This window comes from Nycticebus coucang, chromosome 2, assembly GCF_027406575.1.
Source record: "Nycticebus coucang isolate mNycCou1 chromosome 2, mNycCou1.pri, whole genome shotgun sequence".
Lineage (NCBI taxonomy): Eukaryota > Metazoa > Chordata > Mammalia > Primates > Lorisidae > Nycticebus > Nycticebus coucang.
In genome coordinates, this window is record NC_069781.1 from 10,153,428 (window position 1) to 10,177,020 (window position 23,593).

The following is a 23,593-nucleotide window of genomic DNA, read 5'->3' on the forward strand; positions in this document are numbered from 1 at the left end:
AGTGCCAGACTTGCCCTGCTAGATGTCAAGACAAGACATAAAGCAGCAGTAACTGAGCTTGGTACCAGGGCCCGGACAGAGACACAGGTTAGTGAAGGAGAGCCCAGGCATTACCGTCAGTGGGAAGGAAGGAGCCTTTCAGTATGACAGGTAAGAACTACTGGGTTCTACATGGGAAAATATAAAATTCTAAAGTTACCTTATATTAAATAAGTGGACTAACGTCATGGATGTGAAAAGCAAAAATGTAAAACTATTGGGGTAAAAAAGGAGACAATCTTTATGCCTTTGGGGAGAGGGAGAAAGAAAAAGCACAGACCCCAAAGGAAAAGATAAATACATTTGACTACATTAAAATCAAACATTTCTGTACCAAAACAAATGAATAAAAAAGACAGCAAAATCAATGTTAAAAAGGTGAGTCATATTCTGGTGGAAAGGATCTGTCACCTAAACAAACAATAAAGGAATACCATTTAGTTATATGGAGAACTTCAAATGTTAGTGAGAGAGAGAGAGAGAAACCACACAGAGAAAATAAACAAAAGACGTGAAAGAGAAATTCACAGAAGAGAACATCCAAATAGCCAGTCACTGTAAGGTGCTTAACCCCTGGGAGCAAGGCAAGGCCGAGCAAAAATGAGATACCTTTTTATTCGAGAAAAATAATCAGTCTGAGAACACTAGGATGTGGAGGAATAGAACTCTAGTTTGGGGCTCCTATGAGTGTAAAATATTTGGAAAACAATTAACAATGCTGAAGAAAGGTGAGGATGCCATGAATTTTCACCGGACATTTCCAGTCTTAGGCATGTTCTCTAGAAACACTGTCACACAGCTACACAAGGGATGCTCCATGTAGCCCTGTGAGTAACAGCAAAAAAGTAGAAAAACCTACATGCCCTTCAGTAGGGAACGGATAAATGAGCTGTGGTTTATTCATTTACCAAACTCTACAAAGTGGAAAAAAAAAGGGGGGGGGGACTGGGAAATGAAAAAATACAAGAAGAAGAAACTGGATCTACAGGCATGAAATGAGTAGATCATAAAAACATACAGTGAGTGAAAAGGGCAAGTTGCAAAAGACTATTTACGACATGGTACCATTTATGTCAAATTAAAAAAACCCACACAATAGTACATGTTTATGCCTAGTATATATGCAGGAAAACACAGAAACCTTCACAACACCGACACGTGCTGGGACAAGAGGTTCTGCAGGGAGGAAGGGGGAGGAGGCCCAGGGGTGAGTGGGATCTTCCCTCGCTCTACAATACTGTCACTTACAAATGCGGAGCACACAGGGCAGAATGTTAAATAGTTGATACACATGGACAGTGGGGACAATAGGTATTCTCTGGTAGTCAATATTTCATCATTTAAAAAGAGAGTACTTTGAAAAGAACGGACACCTCTTCCATACTAGGTGCTGTACTGGAATCTTCCACCTGCCCCTCCGAGCTGTCCTCCAGCCGGGTGGAATGTGCTGTGGGACTGGAGCATGGCCTCCCCCAGCTCTCGCCCTGTGAGCTCCCCACCCAGAGATGGCAGTCTGCTCGTACTCTGCCTGACTCTGGGTTTTGATAACTGCTATCTCCCTGAACTCCTGCAGGCCTAGGGGCAGCTACAGTGCCCCAATGTTTCTAACCCTGGGGTCCTGCACTGTCCCCTGGGGTTCTCACACACCCCGCCTATATCCTGGAACTCTCCTCTAATCCCCCACTTGAGTGTGCTCTCTGTGTCCTGCCTTGATCCTGGGAGGCTTCACATTGAGCCGCATGGTGCCATGCGGAGTCTGTGTTATTGGCCTTACACACACGGGGCAGCAGAAGCTCTGTGGGCCAAGCATCAGGGACATGGAGCTTTGCTGGCCATGGGATCAGGTTCAAGTCTAGGCCATGAACACCTGGGACCACCTGTCCAGCCCCTTTTTGGGAAGCACCTTTTCCTCCTGCTGATTGGGTCACAGGGGAGCTAACACCAGTCCCATGTGGCTTTGCCTCTGGCCCCACTTGATTGGTCTACAGGTGGACACCTTCCTCAGGACTTTTGGATTTGAGCCTAGAAAACATTTGAGGACAATCTCCTTTTGGTGAATGAGAAATAAAACCTAGACGTTATCGATGGCCACGTTTCCCTGCTTGTGGAGAAAGAAAGCTGGTCTGTGGTGACAGAAAGTGACTCAGAGTAAAGCCACAAAGCGAGGTGGGAGGGAGTGCTACTTCAGTTGATCCTAAAGCCCAGTGCTCCCATCCTTCCCTGGCCTGCCTGTCTCACCCTCCCTGGATTCTGCGAGCCAACGCTTCCTCTTTGGTTGAACAGCCAGAGTCTATCCCTGTTGTTGCAGATCCAAAGCACCTTAACTAAGAGACCTCCACACCACCCTGCCTCTTGGTGAAGCTGCCTGAGCAACCTGACCTGGAGGCAGGAGAGACAGGAGGCTGAGGTCCCAATTCCTGCTTTCAGATGGTGACTTGAGAACAGGATCTGACAGACTAGCCCATAATAATGGAACCAGCGAGGCATGATTCTGTAGTTAAGATTGCTAGCCCAGATTTCACAAACCCAGAGGGATTGGAGTTGCAACCAAGCTTTTCTGTGTCTGTATTTTCCTGGGGATGTGTTCCACATGGGTAGCAGCATCTTTGAGGCTCTAACTCTTAATCAGGGGATGTAGCAGAACTACCTGGAGAGTGTGTTATAAAGGGAATTTCTTGGGCCCGCCATCCCTGGAGGTTCTGATTCTGCTGGCAGCAGGCAGGGCTGGGCATCACACACCAACAAAGCTCTCCAGGGAATTCCGATATGCTCCCCTGGGTAGGAACCTTGGATCAAACACACAAGTGGCTCTGACCTGAAGGAAACATCTTGTGCAGCTGCTTCAGAGAGGGAAAGGAAGAATGAAAACCATCCTGCTTTGTTTTGGTTTTGCATGTATTGCTCAAGAAACAAATCCGTGGAGAGGGTGGAACTTGCCTTGTTTATTAGCAGCCGTGTGTGAAGGATTGCGGCCTCGCTGCCTGAGTCACTCTGGCTCCCGCCCTGATTTAGAAAGTGTTTTCTAAAGGTCAAATTGTGTTGGTCCTGCCCACGTGGTTTGAAGTGGGAGCCAAGACTACCTGGTGTTGGAGCAGTAATAACAATGATAATTATGATTCAACATTACGTGCCTGGTGCTGAGCTCTGCGCTGTGCTGCAGTGCTTCAGGTGGAAACTTGGCAGCTCGTTTTGCAGATAAAAAAGCAGGGCTCACAGACCTATGGCCTGCTAGAGGCAGGACTTGAACCCAGGTGTGTACCCCTCTCACAGTGGCTGGGGAAGGACTGCAGCTGTTTAGATGTCAGGCCCTGGTCAGAACATGAGGAAGGAGGAACACAGTGACAGTATTAGAAGGGACCTGGTAAGCTGGAGTCTCTTCCTCTTGGAGGGAAATCTGTCATGGGTAAAACTCAACCGCTGCTCATCTATTACGAACCAACTGTACACCAGGCTTGTGTAGCCACTACAGAGTCCTACGTCACTGATTCCTATGCAGTTGGCACTTTTATCATGGCCATTTAAGGGATGCTCAGAGGCACCGTCATGCGGCTGGAGGCATGGGTGAGAGCGGGATGCCCTGAGGTTCTGGTGACTTCCTTGGGCCTCTTTCCGTTCGCTTCTGCTCCATTCCTTCTCCACCTGTCTCTTTGCTTCCTGCCTCCCACCTCTGATTCCCACTTCAGTCCCTCCTGAACCCTCGGAGCCCACAGTCTCTTCTGTTCAACTCTTGAATCTCCCTCAAGGACTGAGCCTGGATCTAACCCCTTCTTTCTGTGTTGGACAGCCTTGGGAGGCATGCCTGGCCTCAGATGCCCTAGCCCCAGCTGGGGGATAGGTGGAGGGCCCAGCAGAGGATCCATGGCCTCCCTGGGCACAGTTTCAAAGCTGCTTGCTACTCTCCCTGTCCCAGGCCTCAGCCTTCCCCTCCCCTGCATTGTTGACCAACAGCCTGGGTCTGACGTGGACGTAGAAGAATTTCCATTCAGCTGGGACCCAGGGATGGAGGCCTTTCTGCCAGTAAGTGACACCCTCTGCTACTGAAAGGCCTCATGGTCCGGCCCTGCCAAGCCTGGGGTGGCTACCATGTGACAGCACCAGGGACACGTGTCATCTGGGATGGCTTTTGAGCTGGGCTGCTGGCAAGTTAGTTTCTCCATGTCCTCGGGGTAGGGGCAAGGGTGTGGGTGGTGATAATGTGCCGGGGTTCTGGCCTAGTCTAGCAGAGAGTAGTCCTCACCGCCAGGCCCGATATGGCATGGACAGCTGGAAAAACTGACCATGTGGCCTGACTATCTCAGAGGATTGCTCTGTTTTTCCTCAGCATAATTTTTCCATGAATAATCTTTAAAGCTCTTTAAGTGGCTGTTTCTTTAACAGTTTTATTGGAACATATGAAAACTGACAGTCTCTTTAGGGAATGAGACATCATGTTGAAAAAAAATCTGTTTTTTATTACATTTCTTTCAAAAAACCAACACGCTGCCCAACAGACCACTCATTGATTGCAAGAGAAACCAGCACAGGGCTTTTTAACAACAGCCTCTGAGTGGACAGGATTTAAGGATGATGAGCAGTGATAGCCAAGGACTCAGGATCACACCAGTGTCTGCCACTTGCAGGCTGAGTGACTCTGGGGAAGTCACCTGCTCCTCTGAGCAGGATAGAAACACTACCCTGAGGTTATAGCCTCCCTTGTGGAATACACCACCACAACAAACTTTTCCTGAGCCTTGACCTTGGGCCTGCCCCTGGCCCAGGCATGGAAATACAACGCAAGATTAAAGAGATGCTGTTCTGCTTTCCTGGCCTCTATGAAAGTCAGACAATTAAGTTCACAAACTCATTCTAGAATAAGTACTATATACCTTACTGCTGAATATCATGACAGTGCCCTTCGAGCTATGCCCCTTGCGAAACTATGCACTGATGCGAGCACCTAGTCCAGCCTTCAAAGCAAGTTTGGAACTCTTTTTCTGGAGTCCAGCAGAGCTATCATTTATATGAGGTCTGACAATTAAGTCTGCAAACTCATCCTAGAAAGAGTGCCACATACCTGGTTGCTGAATATCACTATGGTCAACAGATGGCCAAGGGGAGCACCTTGGAGATGACCACAGTGCTACTTAGCAATGAGGTATATAGTACTTTTTCTAGGACAAGTTTGTGAACTTAATTGTCTGATTTTATACAATAAAGCACGGGAGAGAGAGAAGTACCAAGGTAGTTACACCCAGGACAGACACATGTTCTTACATGAGAATAAGAATAAGAATAAATATACCAGTGGCGACAACTGCACCAACAGTACAGCTCCAACAGCAATGGCTAATGCTCCCTGGGCGTCTACAAGGTGCCAGAAACTGTGACAAATGCTTTGCATGCATGATCTTGTTTAAGCCTCTTGGTAACAATGCCATGCAGTTGTCACCTCAACTTTACGACATGAAAGCCGAGGTGGGCAGGCTCGGGAGCTTGCACAGGTGAGCAGCCAGGAGAGGGCCACTGAGCCCGGAGCTTATAACACAGAGACAGCACTGGTGAGGACCTTTGGAGTCTGACACCCAGGTGAACAGCAGGCCAGCAATGGTTACAGAAGGGACAGCATGTAAAAGACACCAGGGTGACAGCCAGCAGGGCCTCCGGAGGCACCTGGAGTTTAATGAGGAAGGCATGGAGATTTTTAGGAAGGGGCAGTGACAAGCTAACACGTGCACCCTAGAAAGTTCGCTCTGGCTGAGCAAGTGGGTGTAGCCAAGACTTGAGGCCACAGGCTTGGACAAGAGGTGTGGACGAAAGGTGCCCTGGAGGTGGGCCAGGCCAGGACTGTGGAGGAAGGGGCACTCAGGATGACCCTCCCGGAATGGTGCTGTGCATCTAGGGAGCAGGTGTGGGGGGCAATGAGAAGTTTAGTTTGGGGCTGATATCTGGAGGTCACTGAATAGATGGGCACGGTGCTCTCAGCTGCAGAGGAGGACACGCATATGGGACGGGAGCCTCATTCCCATGGATCTCCTGCCCCAGGTCAGTGCTGCCCTAGTTAAGCAGCCTGGCAGTCCTGCTGCTGCTCAAGGGGGTGCTTTCCAAGTCTCACACGTCAGAAACTAATGGGAGGCAGCTGTGGCAGAGGGAAGCTACTCAACTTTGAGTCACAAGACTTGAGTTCCAGTCCGGCCTCTGCCAGGGCTGAGCCAGGAGCTCATAGTCCCTCTCTTCATCCTGCTGAGCTCACATGTCCTAACTGGAGGGGGGCTGGGAGCTTGGGAGTGCCACCCTGAACCTGAGATACGCAGAGTGAATGCCCACCTAGTCTGAAGGGGGCTCCATGTGCTTGGTCTCTTTCCTGCTCGTGCTAAAAGCCCTGCTCCTAGACAAGGGGTCTGCCAGAGCCCTGCCGCTCTCCAGGATGCCCGGGCCCCTCTGCACAGAAAGTCTGTTTGTACTAAAAGCCTCCTCTGGCCAGGTTTCACGGTTGAGCCTGGGAGCCGGTCACTTTCACATTCACACACATTCTTTGTTTCTCATACAAGCGGCTCACGGACCTCCCTGTGAGCCAAGAGCTATCTCACACATCACTCAGAGGGCCCGGGCTCAGTTCTTTCCAAAAACGGCCTCCAATCACCTCTGACTGTGGTGAGACTGAGACGATTTCTCCTGGCAGAAGGAGGCTCGATTCCCAGGCCACAGGGAGCAGGCGGGCAGGGGATGCAGGGATCCGCTGGTGCGAGAGGAGCTGGGCCACTGTGGAGCAGGGTTTAGACAGAGGTGGGTTTGGGCCTCGGCTCCTCTGCTTGACCTTAATGTTTCAGGCCATAAGATGGAGGATCAAAGAACAAGGGAGATGGGAGATTCCAGAGTAAAGGCGCCTCAAATGGCATCCACAGTGGAGCTCCTGACTGAGGCCCTCACCTGTTAGGAGAACATAAAGGAACAGGAAGGGCAGGTTTCTGCCCCTTGCCCTCGGGCTGCACTCTTCTCTGCTGGCACACAGTGAGGGGGTTTCCCAGTGCTGTCTCAGGCCTGAGGAAGCCATCATGGTCACAGTCAGAGGACTGTGATGGCACTAGAGGGTCTGCTGTGTTCAATAGGTCTGTCAGCATGACAGGTGTGGCTGCCCGTGGACTCAGGTGGCATGGAGTTGAGGGCTGGAGGTGGTTGCCCGACTTTGTGGGGCCATGGAAGGTGTTGCAGGGTTCCCCAAAATGGCTTTGCCTTGCCAGGGTCAGGGACTTATAAATCTCTGAAACATCTGTGGAAGTGCCCAGGAGAGGAACATCAGCATTATCAGCTGCCGGCTGGAAGGCCCTGTTCCCCAGAGGCAGCAGCGCCCACCTCTATGACTGTGTCCTTCCCCGTGTCCCCGCAGAACAAGGGAGATGGAGAAAGCCTTAGAGAGGGATAAGGACCAAGCACTCTGCTCTCGTCATAAGCAGTCAGGCCCGAAGCACCCCAGCTAGCGAGAGGCAGGAGAATTAATGTCCAGACCAGGTCTGGAGTTCTGATTCTCATGTGGAACTAGCCTTCGTAGGACCAAGCGGGGGAAAGGATGTGACTCAAAGTATCTTAGGAAAGCCAGGGATGTACAAGGGGTGTGATCCAGGGTAGGGCACTTACTGACACCTCTCGATGCACAGGGCAATGGGGACAGACCCTGTGCCTAGACCTGCCTGACTCCACCAGACAACACACAAGGAGACTCACAGTCATGTCAGAGAGCACAGAATCAGGAGGCTGAGAGCCCCTGGAGTTGCTGCTGCCCAAGAATCTTCAGAGAAAACCTGTCAGATGGTGAAGGCACGCGGAGGCGGGGCTAGCAAAATCTGGAAATGTCTTCACCAGTTCCAAAGCACACACAACACCATTCGCCCTTTCTGGGGGGTCAATGTTCCTTACAATTTTTTTCTCTCCAGGAAAATATTAGTTCATTTATTTAAACTAAACATTACATACGGAGGGAAAATTGAAAACGTGGCATTCCTGGCCTGGCCTTTTTTCCTCTACAGACTCAGAAACAGAGAAGGTCTCTCCATTTCCTTTCTCACAATCTATTTGTTGGTGTAGAGCTGCCTGCTCAGCTGTTCCCCAGGGGTTGAAGGCAGGGCAAGCTTTCTCTGAGGGGTATGGGGACCATCCCAGAGCCAAAGAGCACAGCCTCAGTCCATGGACCATGACTGTTATAAACTGAGGCCTCAGTGAGACCTGAGACCTGGGCTGCTGTCACTGCCAGAGCCTGGGTCCACCAGGCCCCAGGTGGGCAGTCTGGACAAGGGCCAGAGAGTCCACCAGCCAGCTCACTCTCATTCACACAGCCTCTCTTTGGCCCCTCAGTGTTCCAGTCCCTGTCCCAGTGGCTTTTGCTGCTTCCCAGCCCACTAAAACGTTAGCTCCAGGAGGGCAGGTTGGCCTTCCCTCTAGGCACCTGGCTCGTAGTAGGTTCCTGGCCCATGGCACGGCCTTGGCCTGCAAGTCTTGAATGAAGGAACAAGTTAGCACCTTTTGGGGCCTTTCCTTGGCAGGTGTGGGGTGTCTGACTACTGGGAAGAGCCTGAGCTAAAGCCTAAACCCCCTCTGGAGGAGATGGGGGAGGCTGCGTTCCTCCCATTCCTGGGACTGCGAGAGGTGCATTCCTGTCCCTGATCTGGTTGGTCTCCTGCCACGAGGCTCAGTCTGACTGCCCAGCCCAGAAAGGCCTCCTGGGGCCTCCCTCTGGCCCCACCCTCTGAGGGACCTTGGCTATCGCCCTGCCGCAGCAGCACCCACTTTCTGCCAGCTGAGGCTGGGAGTGGAAAGCTGGGACCACTGAGTGTGACTAAAGCCTTCCAGACAGCCTTGACCTCTGGTGATCAATGAAAACCTTCACATCCTGCTTCCAGGGCTGAAGCCAGGGATTTGGAAAACTGGTTGAAAACACTCCTGTGAGCTGGGGCTTGCTCAGCTGCCGCAGAAAACTGCCGGCATCAGCACTTCTCCACAGGCTGTGCCGAGTCAGCAGTGGGCTGCTCAGGGGCTGCCTCCTGAACCAGGTGCCTCTGGCCCAGTGGGTGGCTCAGGGGCTGAGCTAAAAGGGCAAGGGCAGGTGACCTCTAGCAATTCCAGTTGGGGTCCTTGCCTCAGGGGGCTTTCAGTCTGGTGGGAAGGCAGCTGGGGGCACGCAGGCACACAGCCATGGAACTGCCACAGAGGGAGGTGCCATGGAGACATGCGGAGGCTAGCGGTGGGAAGAGGAGCAGGGGGCTGGCAAACTTCTGTAAAGGCCAGGTAGTGATTGTTTTAGGCTTTTCAGTACTCAGGGTCTTTGTCACATGAAAGGAGCCACAGACAGTACGTCAACAGATGAAAGTGGCTGTGCTGCGACATCAAATGGGGGTGCGGTTGGGAGGAAGTGGATTTTGCTCACAGTCTGCCAGCTCCTGGTGTCATGGGACCTCACCTGGTCTGGGATGGGGGAAATCGTAAGGAGAAAGGCTTCCTCGGGGCTGTGATGTCTACCTAAAACTTACAAGCCAATTCCGTAACAGAAGCAGAACCGTAACACTGACAATTATGATAGTCAATCGGCTATCGGGATGAAGGCCACTTGATAAGTGTGTTCTGTGTTGGGCGTTGTGCTAACACAGAGGGAGGTACAATATTATGCCCACATTACAGATGGAGAAACAGAGATTTGGTCATATGCTGGGTGTTCTGTTTGCCCATTAGGATGCATTTTTGGCCCTGCTCAGTGTCACTCCTGGTGGGGGGCTGCCCCTTGAGATATGTGTCCTGAATCTTCCCCCTCACCCCCAGCTGTCTGCTGGGTTTGGCCAATGGGAGGCTCTGGCAGCAGAGGGGGCTGGAGGAAAGGGAGGTTGGGCATTTCTTTCCATTCCCTCCTGCTTCACTCTCCCCACCCATGGCTCCTGCCAAGCCAGCCATCTTCCATCAGCCATCACTGGGGAACACGTCAGGTCTAGTGATAACACAAAGAAAATTATGACAAGTGGTGGTGAACGCTGTGAAGAAATAAAGAGCAGGAAAAAAACTCCTCTCAGTCTAAAAGGATGAGAAAGACCACAAAAACCAAGGGGAAGAATGTTCAAGGCCCAAGCAAAAGGTCTGGGGTGGAGAATTCACAGAGGTCTTGCTACTTGAACGTGAAGGTGAGGCTGGGGTTGGCCTGAGGAAGGAGAGAGCTACTGAGAGGGGCAGAGCTGTCCCCTCATGCTAAGGCTAACATCCTCCTCTTTCAGGACTGCTGGCCCTGCCATCTCTCCCTGCTCAATGGCTCCGGCATACAGGGAGGGAGCAGTGAGCTCAGGCCAAGCCCAGCAGGGGTAGGTAGAAGTGATGGAATCGGGCAGGAGGCAGGGCCCCTGGGAAGGAGTCCTCCAGCACTGTCTGAGGGGCAGCACGTGTGGCTGTGGGACTTCTTGGCATTTGGGGAATACCAGAGATGTGGCCCATCTTGTTAAGGCCTACTAGCCCGATAAGGCTGTACAGACCCAACAGGGAGGCTTCTTATTCAACCGACTGTGGAGGTGACTCAGAGGGGCAGAGCACCACCTCATTCTACTCCAGAATTTTGGCACTATCTCCCAAAGATGGTCTTGGATGGCTGGTCTTTGCTAGTATTCCTCCTGTGACCCTAAGCAATTTCATTTTTTAGAATCCTGTGCTATTTCCTGTATCCTTCTGAAGGGAACCCTGTCCTCGGCCTCCTGCCTCCCCCCAGTGGTCTGGTATGAGTGAATGAGCATCTGCAGGGGCAGTGTTGACTGACAGAAGGAAGATGTTCTAGAATGGACAGAGACGAGAGGGTGGAGACAGGACCGGCGTCAGAAGCTTTCCTTCTAGCCACCCTTGCTATGAGGTCACCCATCACATGCAGGAGGCAGTAGATTTGGATGAGTGCAGAGAATCTTTTAATCTTGGGGTCTTGGAAACCCTGTGAAAATCAGGCTTATGCCGGCCTTCTTGACTGTTCCGAGGTGGGAACAAGAGCACCTCCTAAGACTGTGAAGGTCAACTTATAGCTCCCTCTTCTAAGTTCCTGAGGACCGCCAGGGTGCCAGAGGGACCCCCAGCTTGCACAGTGGTACTGAGAGTCTGGAAAAGATAAGGAGCGTAGGGTACACATAGGAGTCAGGGCAAAAGCTTTGCCTCTCGTGGCTCTCAGGTCCTGTGACCAATAGGAGATGTTATAGCAGGTGGCTTGGCTGGGGAGAATGCAGAGAATGGCTTCAGCAGCACAACAGCCTGGGTGGCACGACACCAGGGAGCAGCCGGCAGTAGCCAGCCCTCACGGAACACTCGCTGTATGTCAGACTACAGTGACTGCCTTCTGGGCAGCACTTCATTTTTCACATCCAGTGTTCCTGGGATGAATGTTTTATTATCCCTATTTTACAGGTAAAGAAACTGAGGATCAGAGGGCTGAAGTCACTTGACGAGAATGCAGTGGCCTACGGCGCAGCTCAAACCAGGCGGAGGAAGTGGTGTTGGACCCCCCTCATCTGCCACACTCTCCCTGGGCAGCAGTGGAAAGAGATCAGCCCCAGTTACTGTGAGTTGGTTGGATACTAATAAAAGGTAACCGTGACAATAACAATGACACAGCAGCCAACGCCGAGTGCACTTCCACAGTGTGCCGCCATGAGCACTATCCAGGTGTGAGCAACATGGGCGTCACAACAGCCCTGCAAGGTGAATACCAGTATCCCCTCCCCTCTGTGATGGAGGGCACCTAAGATGAGAGAGGTAAGGTGACAAAGCAAGGAAAACAGCAGAGCCCGGGCACTGTGTGCATGTGTGTGTTCCATATGTCTGACGAGCCACTGTGTCTGATGGCTCCTATTACCTCAGGGATTCTGTGCACCCCTCCAGGCATGCAAACCCAAACCCAGGCAGCATCCCTAATGCTAACAGTCAGGTGGCCTAGAAAAAATCTGAGGGCTTTCTCTACCTTGTACTTGCTCCCAACTTGGGGCTCTGATCTGTCCCCCTTGGGGTTGTTTGGTCCCAGTCTCCAACACACAGCCTCTTCTAAGGAGCCCTAGCACTGATGTGTCCCCCAAGGGTCCTATGTGTTTAGGAGCCTGGGAAGTTGGCACAGAAGGGCTGTCAACAGGGACAGCTGAGTCTGCCAAGCTGCCCACTCAACTTCGCCCTTTGGCTCCATCATCAAGGACAACTCTGGCAGTCACGTTTGGGCTACTGGGGGTTTGCTCCCATTTGAGGTAGCTACAGTACCTGCAAGGTCTTCCTTGGAAGAGACTAATCTCGGAGAGCTGCTTCCTGGTTCGATTCTGAGTGACAGTCTGAAAACAAAGATTTTTACAATATCAGTTGGAATCTGGTTTATCGTAGGGGAAACTGAACATGTGTGTGTTTGGGATTGGGAAATGGGATAGCTGTGAAGGGCTGTCATCACGGAACCCAGGAATATGTTGGATCTGCTCCAGGTCACGGCCACTTCCCTCTGAGGTTTTGGAGGGATTTCCATGACCAAGAAACAATGGTTACAAAAGACAAAGTAAAAAGAGAGACCATAGCCTATTGTTTACTGAGCAAATATGTGTTAGCTTTTATGGCAACTCCGTGAACTAGGTACTTCTTATAGATGAGGGAACTTTCCCAATGAAGAGATGTTAGTAATTAAAATAGAGAGAGAGAGATGAGGAAACTGAGCAACGGTGAGGCTAAGCAGCTTCCCTGAAGTCTCAGGATTAGCAAGCAGCAGAGCGGGGATCAAACCTGGGCTGTCTGACCCTTACCTGGGGTCATTACATTAATCAAATCATACCACACTACTCTCTCATCAGCTGCCTCAGAGATGCACCTCGATAAATTTTTTAAAGCAACAAAAAGAACTTCTAGGTAAAAATGACCGAATGAGGATGAGTGCCAGACTCTCCCTCTTCCCATGAAACCAACCACCAGTTATAAAAGCTTGTAAGTAAAAGAACTCACCAGCTCAAGTAACAGGGAAGGGGCTTATTTAAGGCCATGAACTTCAAAGACTTGCAGTTAAGGAAAGAAAAAGAGGATTCTGAAGTTGGACCCAGAGGTACAACACAGCACGGGCCCTCTCCTGCTCTCGGAGGTGTCTCTGTGGGGCTGGGGGAGCGGAGTCCTTATCGTTCCCTCTTATGAATGGCAACAACTGCTGGGGAGAAATGGAGGAAATGGGGGGAAAGCACGGCAGATACTCTGATGGAAATGAAGGCTCCACAGGGTATGATTTGAAACCTGAGGGCATCCCTGTCTGGAATGGGATATAGGCCCCAACGTAGGTCTTTTTACTGGACTGCACATACGTGAACAGACTGCTGGCTCCCTGCCGCCATGGAGCCTGAGCCTCCCACTCCCCAGCCAGCAGGAGGGGGAACTTGCCTCTCTCACGCCCAGAAGGAGGCCTCCTGTCTCCCTCCTGCACCAGAGCCGGGGAACACCGGAGTGGAGCCCCTCTAATGGGAGCAAGAGGAAAAGAGATGGTGTGGCAACACGACACACAGCTTTTTACAAAAGAACGAAAGAGAAAGGGTGAGCACTGTGCAGTGGCCCGGCCCAGAAGGCAGCCCCAGGAGCAGAGGGAATCCCCATGTCCTCTGAGCAATGGGGCGACTTAGGAAGAGCATGGCTGAGTAGAACAGAACCCGGAGAATGAGTGACAGAGGAGTGAGATGAAAAGGGGTCTCAAAGACCCAGGGGCACCAATCAAGCATTGAAACGAGAGAGCACTGATAGAACACGGAGGTGGCGGCGGACATCCCTGTGCCTGCTGATGAACGAGGTGAGACGCAGCCATCAGGGAGAAGCTGAGGGACCTGGAGGGCAGTGGGCATCCAACACAGGGATTCCTGGAATCCCTGGAAGAGAGATGCCAAGAAGTGGCACAGAAGAAGTAGTCAAAGGCATAAACCCAAAGACTTCCTCTGAAATGAAGAAAGAGGACACCACGGTCCAGGGAAATTCGGTATAGGACCCTCGATTCTGTAGCAATTCCTTTCCTGAGCTTTTGAACTTCAAGGAATTCTTTGGCCACCAGGCAGACAAAACAAAGTCCCTTACAAAAGGAAAAAGATCAGACTGGCTTATTCTCTACAGCAGGCGTCCTCAAACTTTTTAAACAGGGGGCCAGTTCACTGCCCCTCAGACCGTTGGAGGGCTGAACTACAGTTTAAAACAAAAAACTCTAACAAATTCCTATGCACACTGCACATATCTTATTTTGAAGTAAAAAAACAAAACGGGAACAAATACAAGTCACACGGCCTCGTGTGGCCTGTGGGCCGCAGTTTGAGGACGCCTGCTCTACAGCAACAAGGCCAGAAGGCAAGAGCACAAGGCCCGCAGTCCTGAGAGGGAGAGTGGGAGAGAGCCGCGAGGCCAGGGCCAGGCCGAGGGACCACAGGGCCTCTGAGCGCCTTCATTTTTTTGGCAGTGGGTGGGAGCGGATTTCATCATTTCCTCTTGAAATCCAGCTCAATAAGGGACTGATTTGAAATAAAGATTCGAGGAATGAGAAACAACAGAATTGAATCTGTTTAAAGATACTAAACAGTAGGAGTCATGATTCTTGAACATGGTGTTTACATTACAAACCTGACTATGTGGTAATAATAATATAACTAACAAAAGCTAGATGCTAGTGAAGTGGAGGTGAAGGAATGGGGGGAGTGCTGATATTCTCATCTTCCATAGCTAGAGTCAACCAACACTGGAAACCTAGTTAAAAATCAAACTTGGTGGGTGGCGCCTGTGGCTCAAGGAGTAGGGCGCCGGTCCCATATGCCGGAGGTGGCGGGTTCAAACCCAGCCCCGGCCAAAAGCCAAAAAAAAAAAAAAAAAATCAAACTTGGTGACTCAAACCTCTTCATGCTTTTCCTGACCTCTTTTTATTAATCTTAGAAGGCTTTTTAAAGAAAATAATACCTCTTATGCTAGAGAAATATCTATTTAAAGAGCAGAAATTTCTCATATTTCATTTCATTTTCATTTTTCTGGTTAAATCAGAAGTTAATATTTTTAATTAAAAACAGAAAGTGTAGTGTAATTCAACTTTAATACCATTTATCCTTGCATCTATTCACCTATCCATTCTTCTCTCTGTGTAAATTTTTTAGGTATAGAAAATGTCCAAAATTATATTCATGTATAATGGTTATGCTTTCTAGGCAGTGGGGATGGGTTATTTTAATAACATAACATAACATAAATGAAGCAGACTAAAGAAAAAATAAAAAGCACCGGCTGGGTTTCTTGGCATAGTATCTCCCAAGCAGATGGGGGCAGAATATTAGAAACACAAGTCACAAATGTAAAAATTAAGCCATTGCTTCCTTTGGGGGAATTGATTCACCTATGAGTGGGCTGTGGAATGTGGGCTCCCCAAGCAGAATCACAGGTCTTCCCCGTCTCTGGCTATGCAGGGCCTTGAACCTCCCTGGAAAGGGACTCCCTCCTGGGAACCAGGGATAAGAAAGGAGGCTTCCTCCCTGCTTTGTCCACTTTGACAACAACGGATATTTATAAAACCCAGGATGCCTGTTATGGCATAAGTGGTAGAGGTGTTCAATGTCCTTCAGAATGGAAGGAGTAATAATACTCATGATCTTTAGCCTATCCAAAAATTATCTCATGGTCTGAGGTATTTAGAGACCATTTTTTTCCCTTAAAGCATATTACTGTTAATGAAAAACTACTGTCTCTTTAATTGCAATACTGGCACATGAATGAAAAATATCATCCCAGATACTAAGTGGGAATAATTTCATACCACTCCAGAGCACTCTTTTCAGGAACAGCAAATGCTTTATAAATAAAATGAGCTCAATTTGTGGCCAGCATGATTTTAATGGTAATCTCTGGCCTTCATCTATTGTTACTACTATGTAATAGGTCACTATTTCATATGTTTTAACAAATTATTATATAACAACAACTGAAGATAATAAATTTGTTACCAAAGATTAGCAGACCCACCTAGGAAGTCTGAAAAAACTACAAATCTTCAGGCCCTACCCAAGACATTTGGAAGGTTAGAAAATTTCCCAGCTGACTGATTCACAGCCAGGGCAGCGACCCACGCCTGTGGAGCTGGCCGGACAGGTGGGGTGCTGTTTCAATAGCCATTCCCCTGGGGATCCCCCCTGGTGAGGCAGCCATGGGTAACTTGGGGAGGTGGCTGTCTGTGGCCATAGTTCTCTACAGTTTTCATTGACTTAGATGAAGACCATGGAATTAGGCTGATCAAATTTGTAGATACAAAACTGGAAGAGAAATCCAAAAGAATGTAAAAATACACTGGATAACAAGATTCAAAAGGATCACGGGATAGTGGAAGCAACCAGTAAAATCAGACTTAAAAGAACTCATTTTGGTTGACCTCAAGCTGAAAGTGAGCCAGGAGCATTTCCAAACAACATGGCAGAGAGGTGATGTGAAAAATCCTCCTCCTCCTTCCAAATACATAGAAAGGTTGTGTAAGATGCCACAAATAAAGAAAGAACTGAAAACCAGAGCAGGGTGAGGGGCAGGTGAGGGCCCATGGGGTTGTTACAAAAACTAGGTCTACTCCATGGGGACAGCACCGGGAGGCAGGCGGACTCTCAGCCACTTCCAGGAGGCAAGAGTCCTGTAGAAAGCCAAGAGCCATAGGAACTGTCTTGTCTGTGAAACAGGCTCTTGGAGAACTCCTGTCCACTGTCCAGGGAATGTGGCGAGAAGGCTGCCCTCTACCCAGTGCCATGGGTAGGGATCTCTCTTGAGAGAAGCAGAGTGCTGAGTGGCACAGCTGTGGAGTCCAAACTCATACCACCCATATCACACGGGATCGCCATACCGAGAAGTTAACACAGATACCTCCTTTGGAACTGGAGGCTCGTGGGGCTGGGGCAGAGGTGGGTATGAGAGCTGCTCGGGCAGCACCACTATGGGGTGCAGGAGGTGGGAGCTCACGCTGCACACATGTGCTTCAATAAGTCTGGCCAGTGGCTACTCACTGGTCTCAAGGGCCAGGCCACCTCCAGGAACCTAAGTGTTGAGGGCACTCAGTGGGGGGTGGCCTGACTGAGCAGGAGTGGGGGAGCACTTACTTATAGTTGTCATCTTCTACAAACTTCTGGAGCTCTTCAATGTAGCGTACAGACTTCAGGTACTTCTGCACGTGGGGCAGGGTGGTGAGGTGATCTGCAAAAAGTGGATAAAATCCAGAGGTTTCAGTCTCCCTCATCTCTAGGCCCCAAATGAGAAGTGTAGCAATCACTGATTTTAGATGCTCCTTGGACATTGAGACTTTTCTGCTCTTCCATCAAGAGTATCTTCTTCATGTATTTGGGGGTCTGGCCGTGTGCTGTGCAATGGGCATGGGGGATGAGCAGGCCTGGGTTCTAACCTCAAGGAGTCCCTCCAGATGGATGGGCCACAGACACCACACTCGGAGGCCACTGTGGTTCTTCAGCCAGGAAGGAGCATCTGAGGCCTCCATTTAAAGCTCAGGGGCTGGGGAAGGATGGCTCTGGGGCCTCCCGAGCAGACCACAGCCAGGTGTCTGTGCCCTGGAATATGTTTTCACAGAGGTAACAGGGCAGGTCTCCCATGCCTGCCCGTCCCCTGTGTGATACGAATGCAAGAATGAACCAACAGATGCCACCCAGCCTGGTATCAGATCCTAGCCCAACTCAGATCCTAGCCGTGACTGGAGCTGCTTTGTGCCAGGCTCTGCTTCAGGTGATTTACAGGGTCTGCTTTAACCTTCACACAGCCTTGTGTTGAGAAATAATGCTCCCATTGCAGAGGAAGAAGTTGTGGCAACCTGCAAAGGTCACTTGGCTCAGATGTTGCAAAACCAGGCTCTCATCCCTGGTCATCAGAGGCTTCTGTTTCCCTGGAGTGAGTGGCATCAGCTGCCCGCTTCAGACCTTCAAGGTCACTGCACTCCTTCTGTGAGGGCCAGAATAAGCCAAGGGGAGAGGTGGAGGGTGTGAGGGATGCTGTTCAGGGGAGCACAGGCGAGGGTGGGCAGGGCCTCCCTCTCTGGGGATGTGCATCCAGGTGCTATGGAAACAATGGCTCTGCCCCTAACTTAATTCTGAACAGGTCATTTTGTTTCTCTGCAATCTCAGAGTCCTTCCCTGTGAAATGAGGATAGGGACATCCTTTACAAAGTGGATTATGGGGTGGATGTGGGTGGCGATGAGCAGCAGTTAAGAATGAGGGAGGTCCTTGCTGGGCTCTAGTGAAATGTTAGGGACTGTGCTGAGGACCCCGCACCAGTCATCTCCATCCATCCTAGACACCCACCGTCATGGTCACACTTTGGATCTGAGTGTGTAACCGAGCCTGGCCAGTTGTTTACCACGTCATCTCCCCTTACCTGCTAGACTCACAGCTAAAATGATAGTTCCTAGTCTCCTTCCAAAGTGATGTGAAATGCTTGCAAGTGTGTGCCACAAAGCCCACCCTGGGTGAGTCTCTCTCTCCCAGTGGAGGGCTCTGAGGCCAAGGGAAGACAACAGTGCCACTGATGGAAGGAGTCTGGTCCCTGAGCCTGACTGGAGCAGAGCTACCCAGAAAGCTCTTCGTGAATGAGTGGACTGGGAGTCAGACAGACCTGGGCTCTGCCGCTCACTAGATGGGTGGCTGTAGTTAAGGGACTAAACTGTCTCCAGCCTTGGTGTCCTTACCTGTTCTACAGAAATAGTAACATCTGGTTTGCACAGTCTTTGAAGATCAAAGCTATGTGTAAAGGATGTAGTACATGTTTGATGCTCATGATATTAAAATGAAGACCTCTGTGGGCCTGCTTGGTACCTAGAGCTTTCCTATAAATAAGGTGGGGAATCCGGCATTGGTGAGGTAAGATTTTACAATTCCAACAGCCAAGGGTACTAACCATAGCTACAGGAAACTTGTAAATCAGCAATTATTCGGAGAATATTGTTCATCTGATTGGATCTTTGTTCATTTTCCATGATGCTGCCTGAGGCAGGATACGCAGAATCAATGTAGATTAAATCCAGCAGATAGATCCCTAAAATTAAAGACGATATTTAATGATGGTCAGACCTTCCCACTAACCAGAACAAAATAGCACAAAACAGTATTTCTCTACTGGGCGGTAGAAAGGGTGACTTATGGAAAACTGAGATAATATTTGGACTTTAAGCCTGCGACTCACTTTTTTTTTTTTTTTCCACACAGACTGCTCAGCTGTAAATCAAACATGTTAGCACAACTAAAACAAATGCTGGCACGATTTTAGCATTTCTATTGCATATGCTGTCCAGGAACAGGCTTTTTACCTGTGATCCTACTGGAAAACAACAGAACAGGAAAGGGATGGATACTTATGTTTCTCAACAACCGATGAAGCTTAACAGGTCTGAGGGGTCATGTCCAAGAGCATGGGCTGAACTCAGTTTGTTCTTTATTCACTTAGTTGCCTCTCTATTTGTATTTCTGTTCACACACACATACACACACACACAAACTATAAATTAACTAAGGAACCAAAGAAAAAATTTAAAAAGCAACAGTTCTTTGTAGAACTCAGGCTAGACAGAGGATTCAGCTGAGGGTGCTTAATGAAAAAATAAGATGTGACATAAAAACACCATTATCACAGGCGGGTGGTTAGCTGCCTGACCAGGGAAGGGGAAGGGGCGCCAGCTATGCAGCCTGAGCCACTGCAAGGCTCTCGGCGGACTGGCCACCCGTGCAGAGATGACAAGAGGGCTATCCTTCCAGTGGCTCTCCATGAGCACTGTCACCGTGCCCACTGTGCAGGGGACTGGGCAGCAGAAGGGCAAGCAGAATTCCAGGCAGAAAACAGTGAGCAAGGCAAAGATGAGTGACTGATGTGGATAAAAAGCACAGCTGACTGAGAAACTACCAGTTTCTAAGCATGAAGCAACAGTGCATCCAGATACACATAGCAAAATACTGTCAGAAATAAACAGTGAGCACTCCAGGGAAATGGAATCAACCTCGAGCCCATCTTTATCCCAGGAGTGGATAAAGAAAACGTGGTATATGCATACCATAGATTATTACTCAGCTGTACAAAAGAATAAAAGTATGTCTTTGGCAGCAACTGGAACTGGAGGCTATTATCCTGAGTGAAGTCACACAGAAACAGAGAAGCAAACACTGCCTGTTCTCACTTGTGAGTGGGTGCTGAGCGACAGGGACACAGGGGCGCACAGAGTGGCAAAACGGATGCTGGAGACTGAAAGGCGGGGTGGGATGGGTAAGGGAAGGAAAGCACCTACTAAAGAAACCACCTGGTGCAGTGTGCACTGTTCGGGTAATGGGTACACTAAAAACCCTGACATTGCATTACACAATTAATCCATGAAACCCTCATACCCCTAAATCTATTGAAATAATGATGATGATGATAATAATAATACGATAACAAATGTGAGAATTAAAATAAAAAAGAATAAAAAGTGAGTTCAGCAAAGCCACAACCATAGAGGGAGACTTTGGCATGTCTATTCCAGAATTTATATGAGTGTATACATAACACACACACACAAATACATGTGCATGTATATGGGTATGTTTGTATGATGTACTTTTATAGGAAAATCAACAAGCTCTTTCCAAATACTCTGGGAATATATACAAAAATGGATTATATACTAGACCAGTGGTTCTCAACCTTCCTAATGCTGTGGCCCTTTAATACAGTTCTTGTGGGTCATGACTATAAAGAAAAGTTCAATAAGTTTCAAAAAGTAAATGCCATATCATCCACATTCATTGACCTTACTACAGCACAGTTAGGATTTAACAATAAATATAGAAAAAATTCTAACTATTTGAAAACATACATACATACACACACTCTCTCTCACAAGTAACTTTAGGTAAAAAACAAAACAAACAAACAAAAAAAAAAAACAAAACCTAAAAAATGTGTTTGAAGACAATGACAAAGGGAATACTACATATCAAAACTTACGGGTTCTGGCCAAAGTGGTAGTCAGAGGAAAATTTATAGCCTTAGAAGTTTATTATTAAACAACTAAGAATTATTACAAATATAGTAGGACCTCTGTAAGTTGACCACTCAAGGGACTGTAAACAAGAGTGGTCAACATACAGAGGTGGTCAACATAAGGAACGGAGCCCACTGTTATGGTAAATACCTGTGCTGCATGTCCAGTCTATGAAAATTAGGTCAACTTGAGGTGGTCAATGTAGGGAGGTGGTCAACTACAGAGGTTCAACTGTATTGAAATTTATCTGGTTAATTATATAAAACCTGTAGGGTTTTACATGGATGGACAAGCGCTGTATTAAGGGTTATATGTTCATTAGCTTATTTATCCTCCCAACAACCTATTTTATAAAGGAAATTCAGAGAGGATATGTAATTTGCTTGAGGTCACCCAGCTGGTCAGTGACAGTGACTGGAGTCGAACCCAAGCCTGCCCCCTCCGGAGTGCTGCTGGTGCTGGATACCATGAGTCATCCGTCTGCTTTTAAAATAGCTACACATTGTTACGGGAAACTGTTAAATCACAGAAACATATGCTAGCACTTCTTGTAGGAGCCATTTCCGTTTCCTTTCTTTTGGCAGTACAATGTTTCCAAAATTTTAATAATTACAATTAATTTCCTTTGTACAGAAGCTCCAAGTTTGGTAGGTTTGAATCCGCAGATTTATTCTTTCTCTTGACCTTGTTTTTCCTCTCCCCCTTACCTCCCTCAAGATTCAGCAATGGCAATCCTGAAAATCCCATTACTGTTTCAACCACAACAAAAAGCATTTAGTGCTGAGCATGGAGTGAAGGGTGTGGGACATGGGCAGCTTTACTCCAGATGCAAAGAGCAGACTTCAGCCCGGATGATGCAGACTGGTGGTGTGAAAGCTCAGCCCAGGAGCAGACAAATTGGAGAGCAAGATGGGGGGGGAGGGTGGTGGTGGATCTGCTCCAAGATAAGAACATGCCCCACCCCATGGGAGCTGGCCACCGACCCCAGGAAGCAGAAGGAGAAAACTAAAGCTCAGTGAGATTAGAAAAACTACCCAAGGCCTCACAGCAAGTGTGCTGGGATTTGTACCCACATCTGACAGGCTGCTGCACCCACATTCCTTCCACTGGTCATCAGAAACACACAGGGCAGCTGGGCACGGTGGCTCATGCCTATATAATCCTAGCACTCTGAGAGGCCGAGGCTGGTGGATTGCCTGAGTTCACAGGTTTAAGATCAACCTGAGCAAGTGTGAGATCCCGCTGGGCATTGTGGCAGATGCCTGTAGTCCCAGCTACTCGGGAGGCTGAGGCAAGAGAATCACTTGAGCCCAAGAGTTTGAGGTTGCTGTGAGCTCTGACATCACAGCAGTCTACTGAGGGCAACAAAGTGAGACTCTGTCTCAACAAAAAAAAAAGAAAGAAAGAAAGAAAAAGAAACACACAGAGAGTCTCCTTGTCTCAGATAACATGTTCAAGGTGGAAGGATCACCCTACGCTGCCCTGTGAGAATGGTGCTGGACGCTGCGCTTCCTTTCAGCTCCCTGGAGGAGGATTAATGTTTGCTTGGCAAACAGAGGCCCAGAGAAGCTTGCTGCAGAAGGGGCTGGCACCCCCCTTCCATAGGTACTCCTCAGTTCCTACTTGCCCTCTGGGGGTTTGGGGGGCTCACTACTTCAAAAGAGAGTAAATCCTACTACAGAGTGTTCATAATTCCCCTCTACAAAATATGTACACGCCAATACTGTCTGCTCGTCAAGTCCCAGGACTGGGTAGATCTCCCAAAGGAAGCCTCCTGGCTCTGGTGGTCTTGGGAGACCCTGAGCCTCAGTGATGCCTGGACAGAACCTCCAATCAACAGCCTTTCACTTTCATGGCAAAAACTGTATAGCAAAAGCAGTATGTCTTCTACAGTTACCACCACACAGATCCACAGAAATCTCTTCAGAGTTCTGTAACAGAAAATATTTATAAACTCAACTGTAATGAAATCATGAGAATAACTGCTTGCACTGTGCCCAGCGCTGTGCTGAGCTGAGTGTACAGTCAGCACGCCCCACAACCACAGTGAGATGCTTGTTTGTATCACTCAAGAAGTAGACGTCTGACTTCCCATCAGCCATAAAACCCCTAAGAGAAGGAAGTGTGTCTCGCTCCAGGAGCTCAATCTTCAGTGTCTGGAACAAAGTGCATGGGAGCTGCTTGATAAACACTAGCTGAAGGAAGGAATGCATGAACGGAGGTGTATTTCATGCAACCCATACAGTAACCTTACGAAGCACATATTATTACTCTCCATTGTAGCTGAAGAAAGAGATACCAAGAGCCATGTGATGATAAAAATAGCTAATGTGCACCCTGCGCTTACTATGTGCCAGGTCCTAATCGAGGGGCTTTGCCTGGATTATTGATTCCTAAGAACAACACTGTTGTTACGGAGGTTTTATTGCTATTTTAAAGAGGAAGAAACGAGCTGAGAGAGGCTGCTTCACTTGCCTGAAGTCACACATCCGGGAAGTGGCAAAAGCAAAATCCGAACTCGGGTGTGAACACAAGACTTCACTTCCCAAGGCCTCAGTTGCCTTAAATGT

At 48.9% G+C, this 23,593-nt stretch overlaps 1 protein-coding gene across 22 annotated transcripts in view; it reads right to left on the bottom strand.

Moving 5' to 3' along the window:
• RALGPS1 (Ral GEF with PH domain and SH3 binding motif 1) overlaps positions 1-23,593 on the bottom strand; it is a 300,534-nt gene that overhangs the window by 36,579 nt on the left and 240,362 nt on the right. For all 22 annotated transcript variants that reach the window (XM_053562197.1, XM_053562132.1, XM_053562113.1 and 19 more), the window contains 3 exons: positions 18,911-19,048; positions 17,112-17,205; positions 12,265-12,332 (listed from right to left, as the gene is read on the bottom strand). In XM_053562197.1, the coding sequence (XP_053418172.1) occupies positions 12,265-12,332; positions 17,112-17,205; positions 18,911-19,048 (300 nt within the window). The remainder of the gene's footprint in view (positions 1-12,264; positions 12,333-17,111; positions 17,206-18,910; positions 19,049-23,593) is intronic.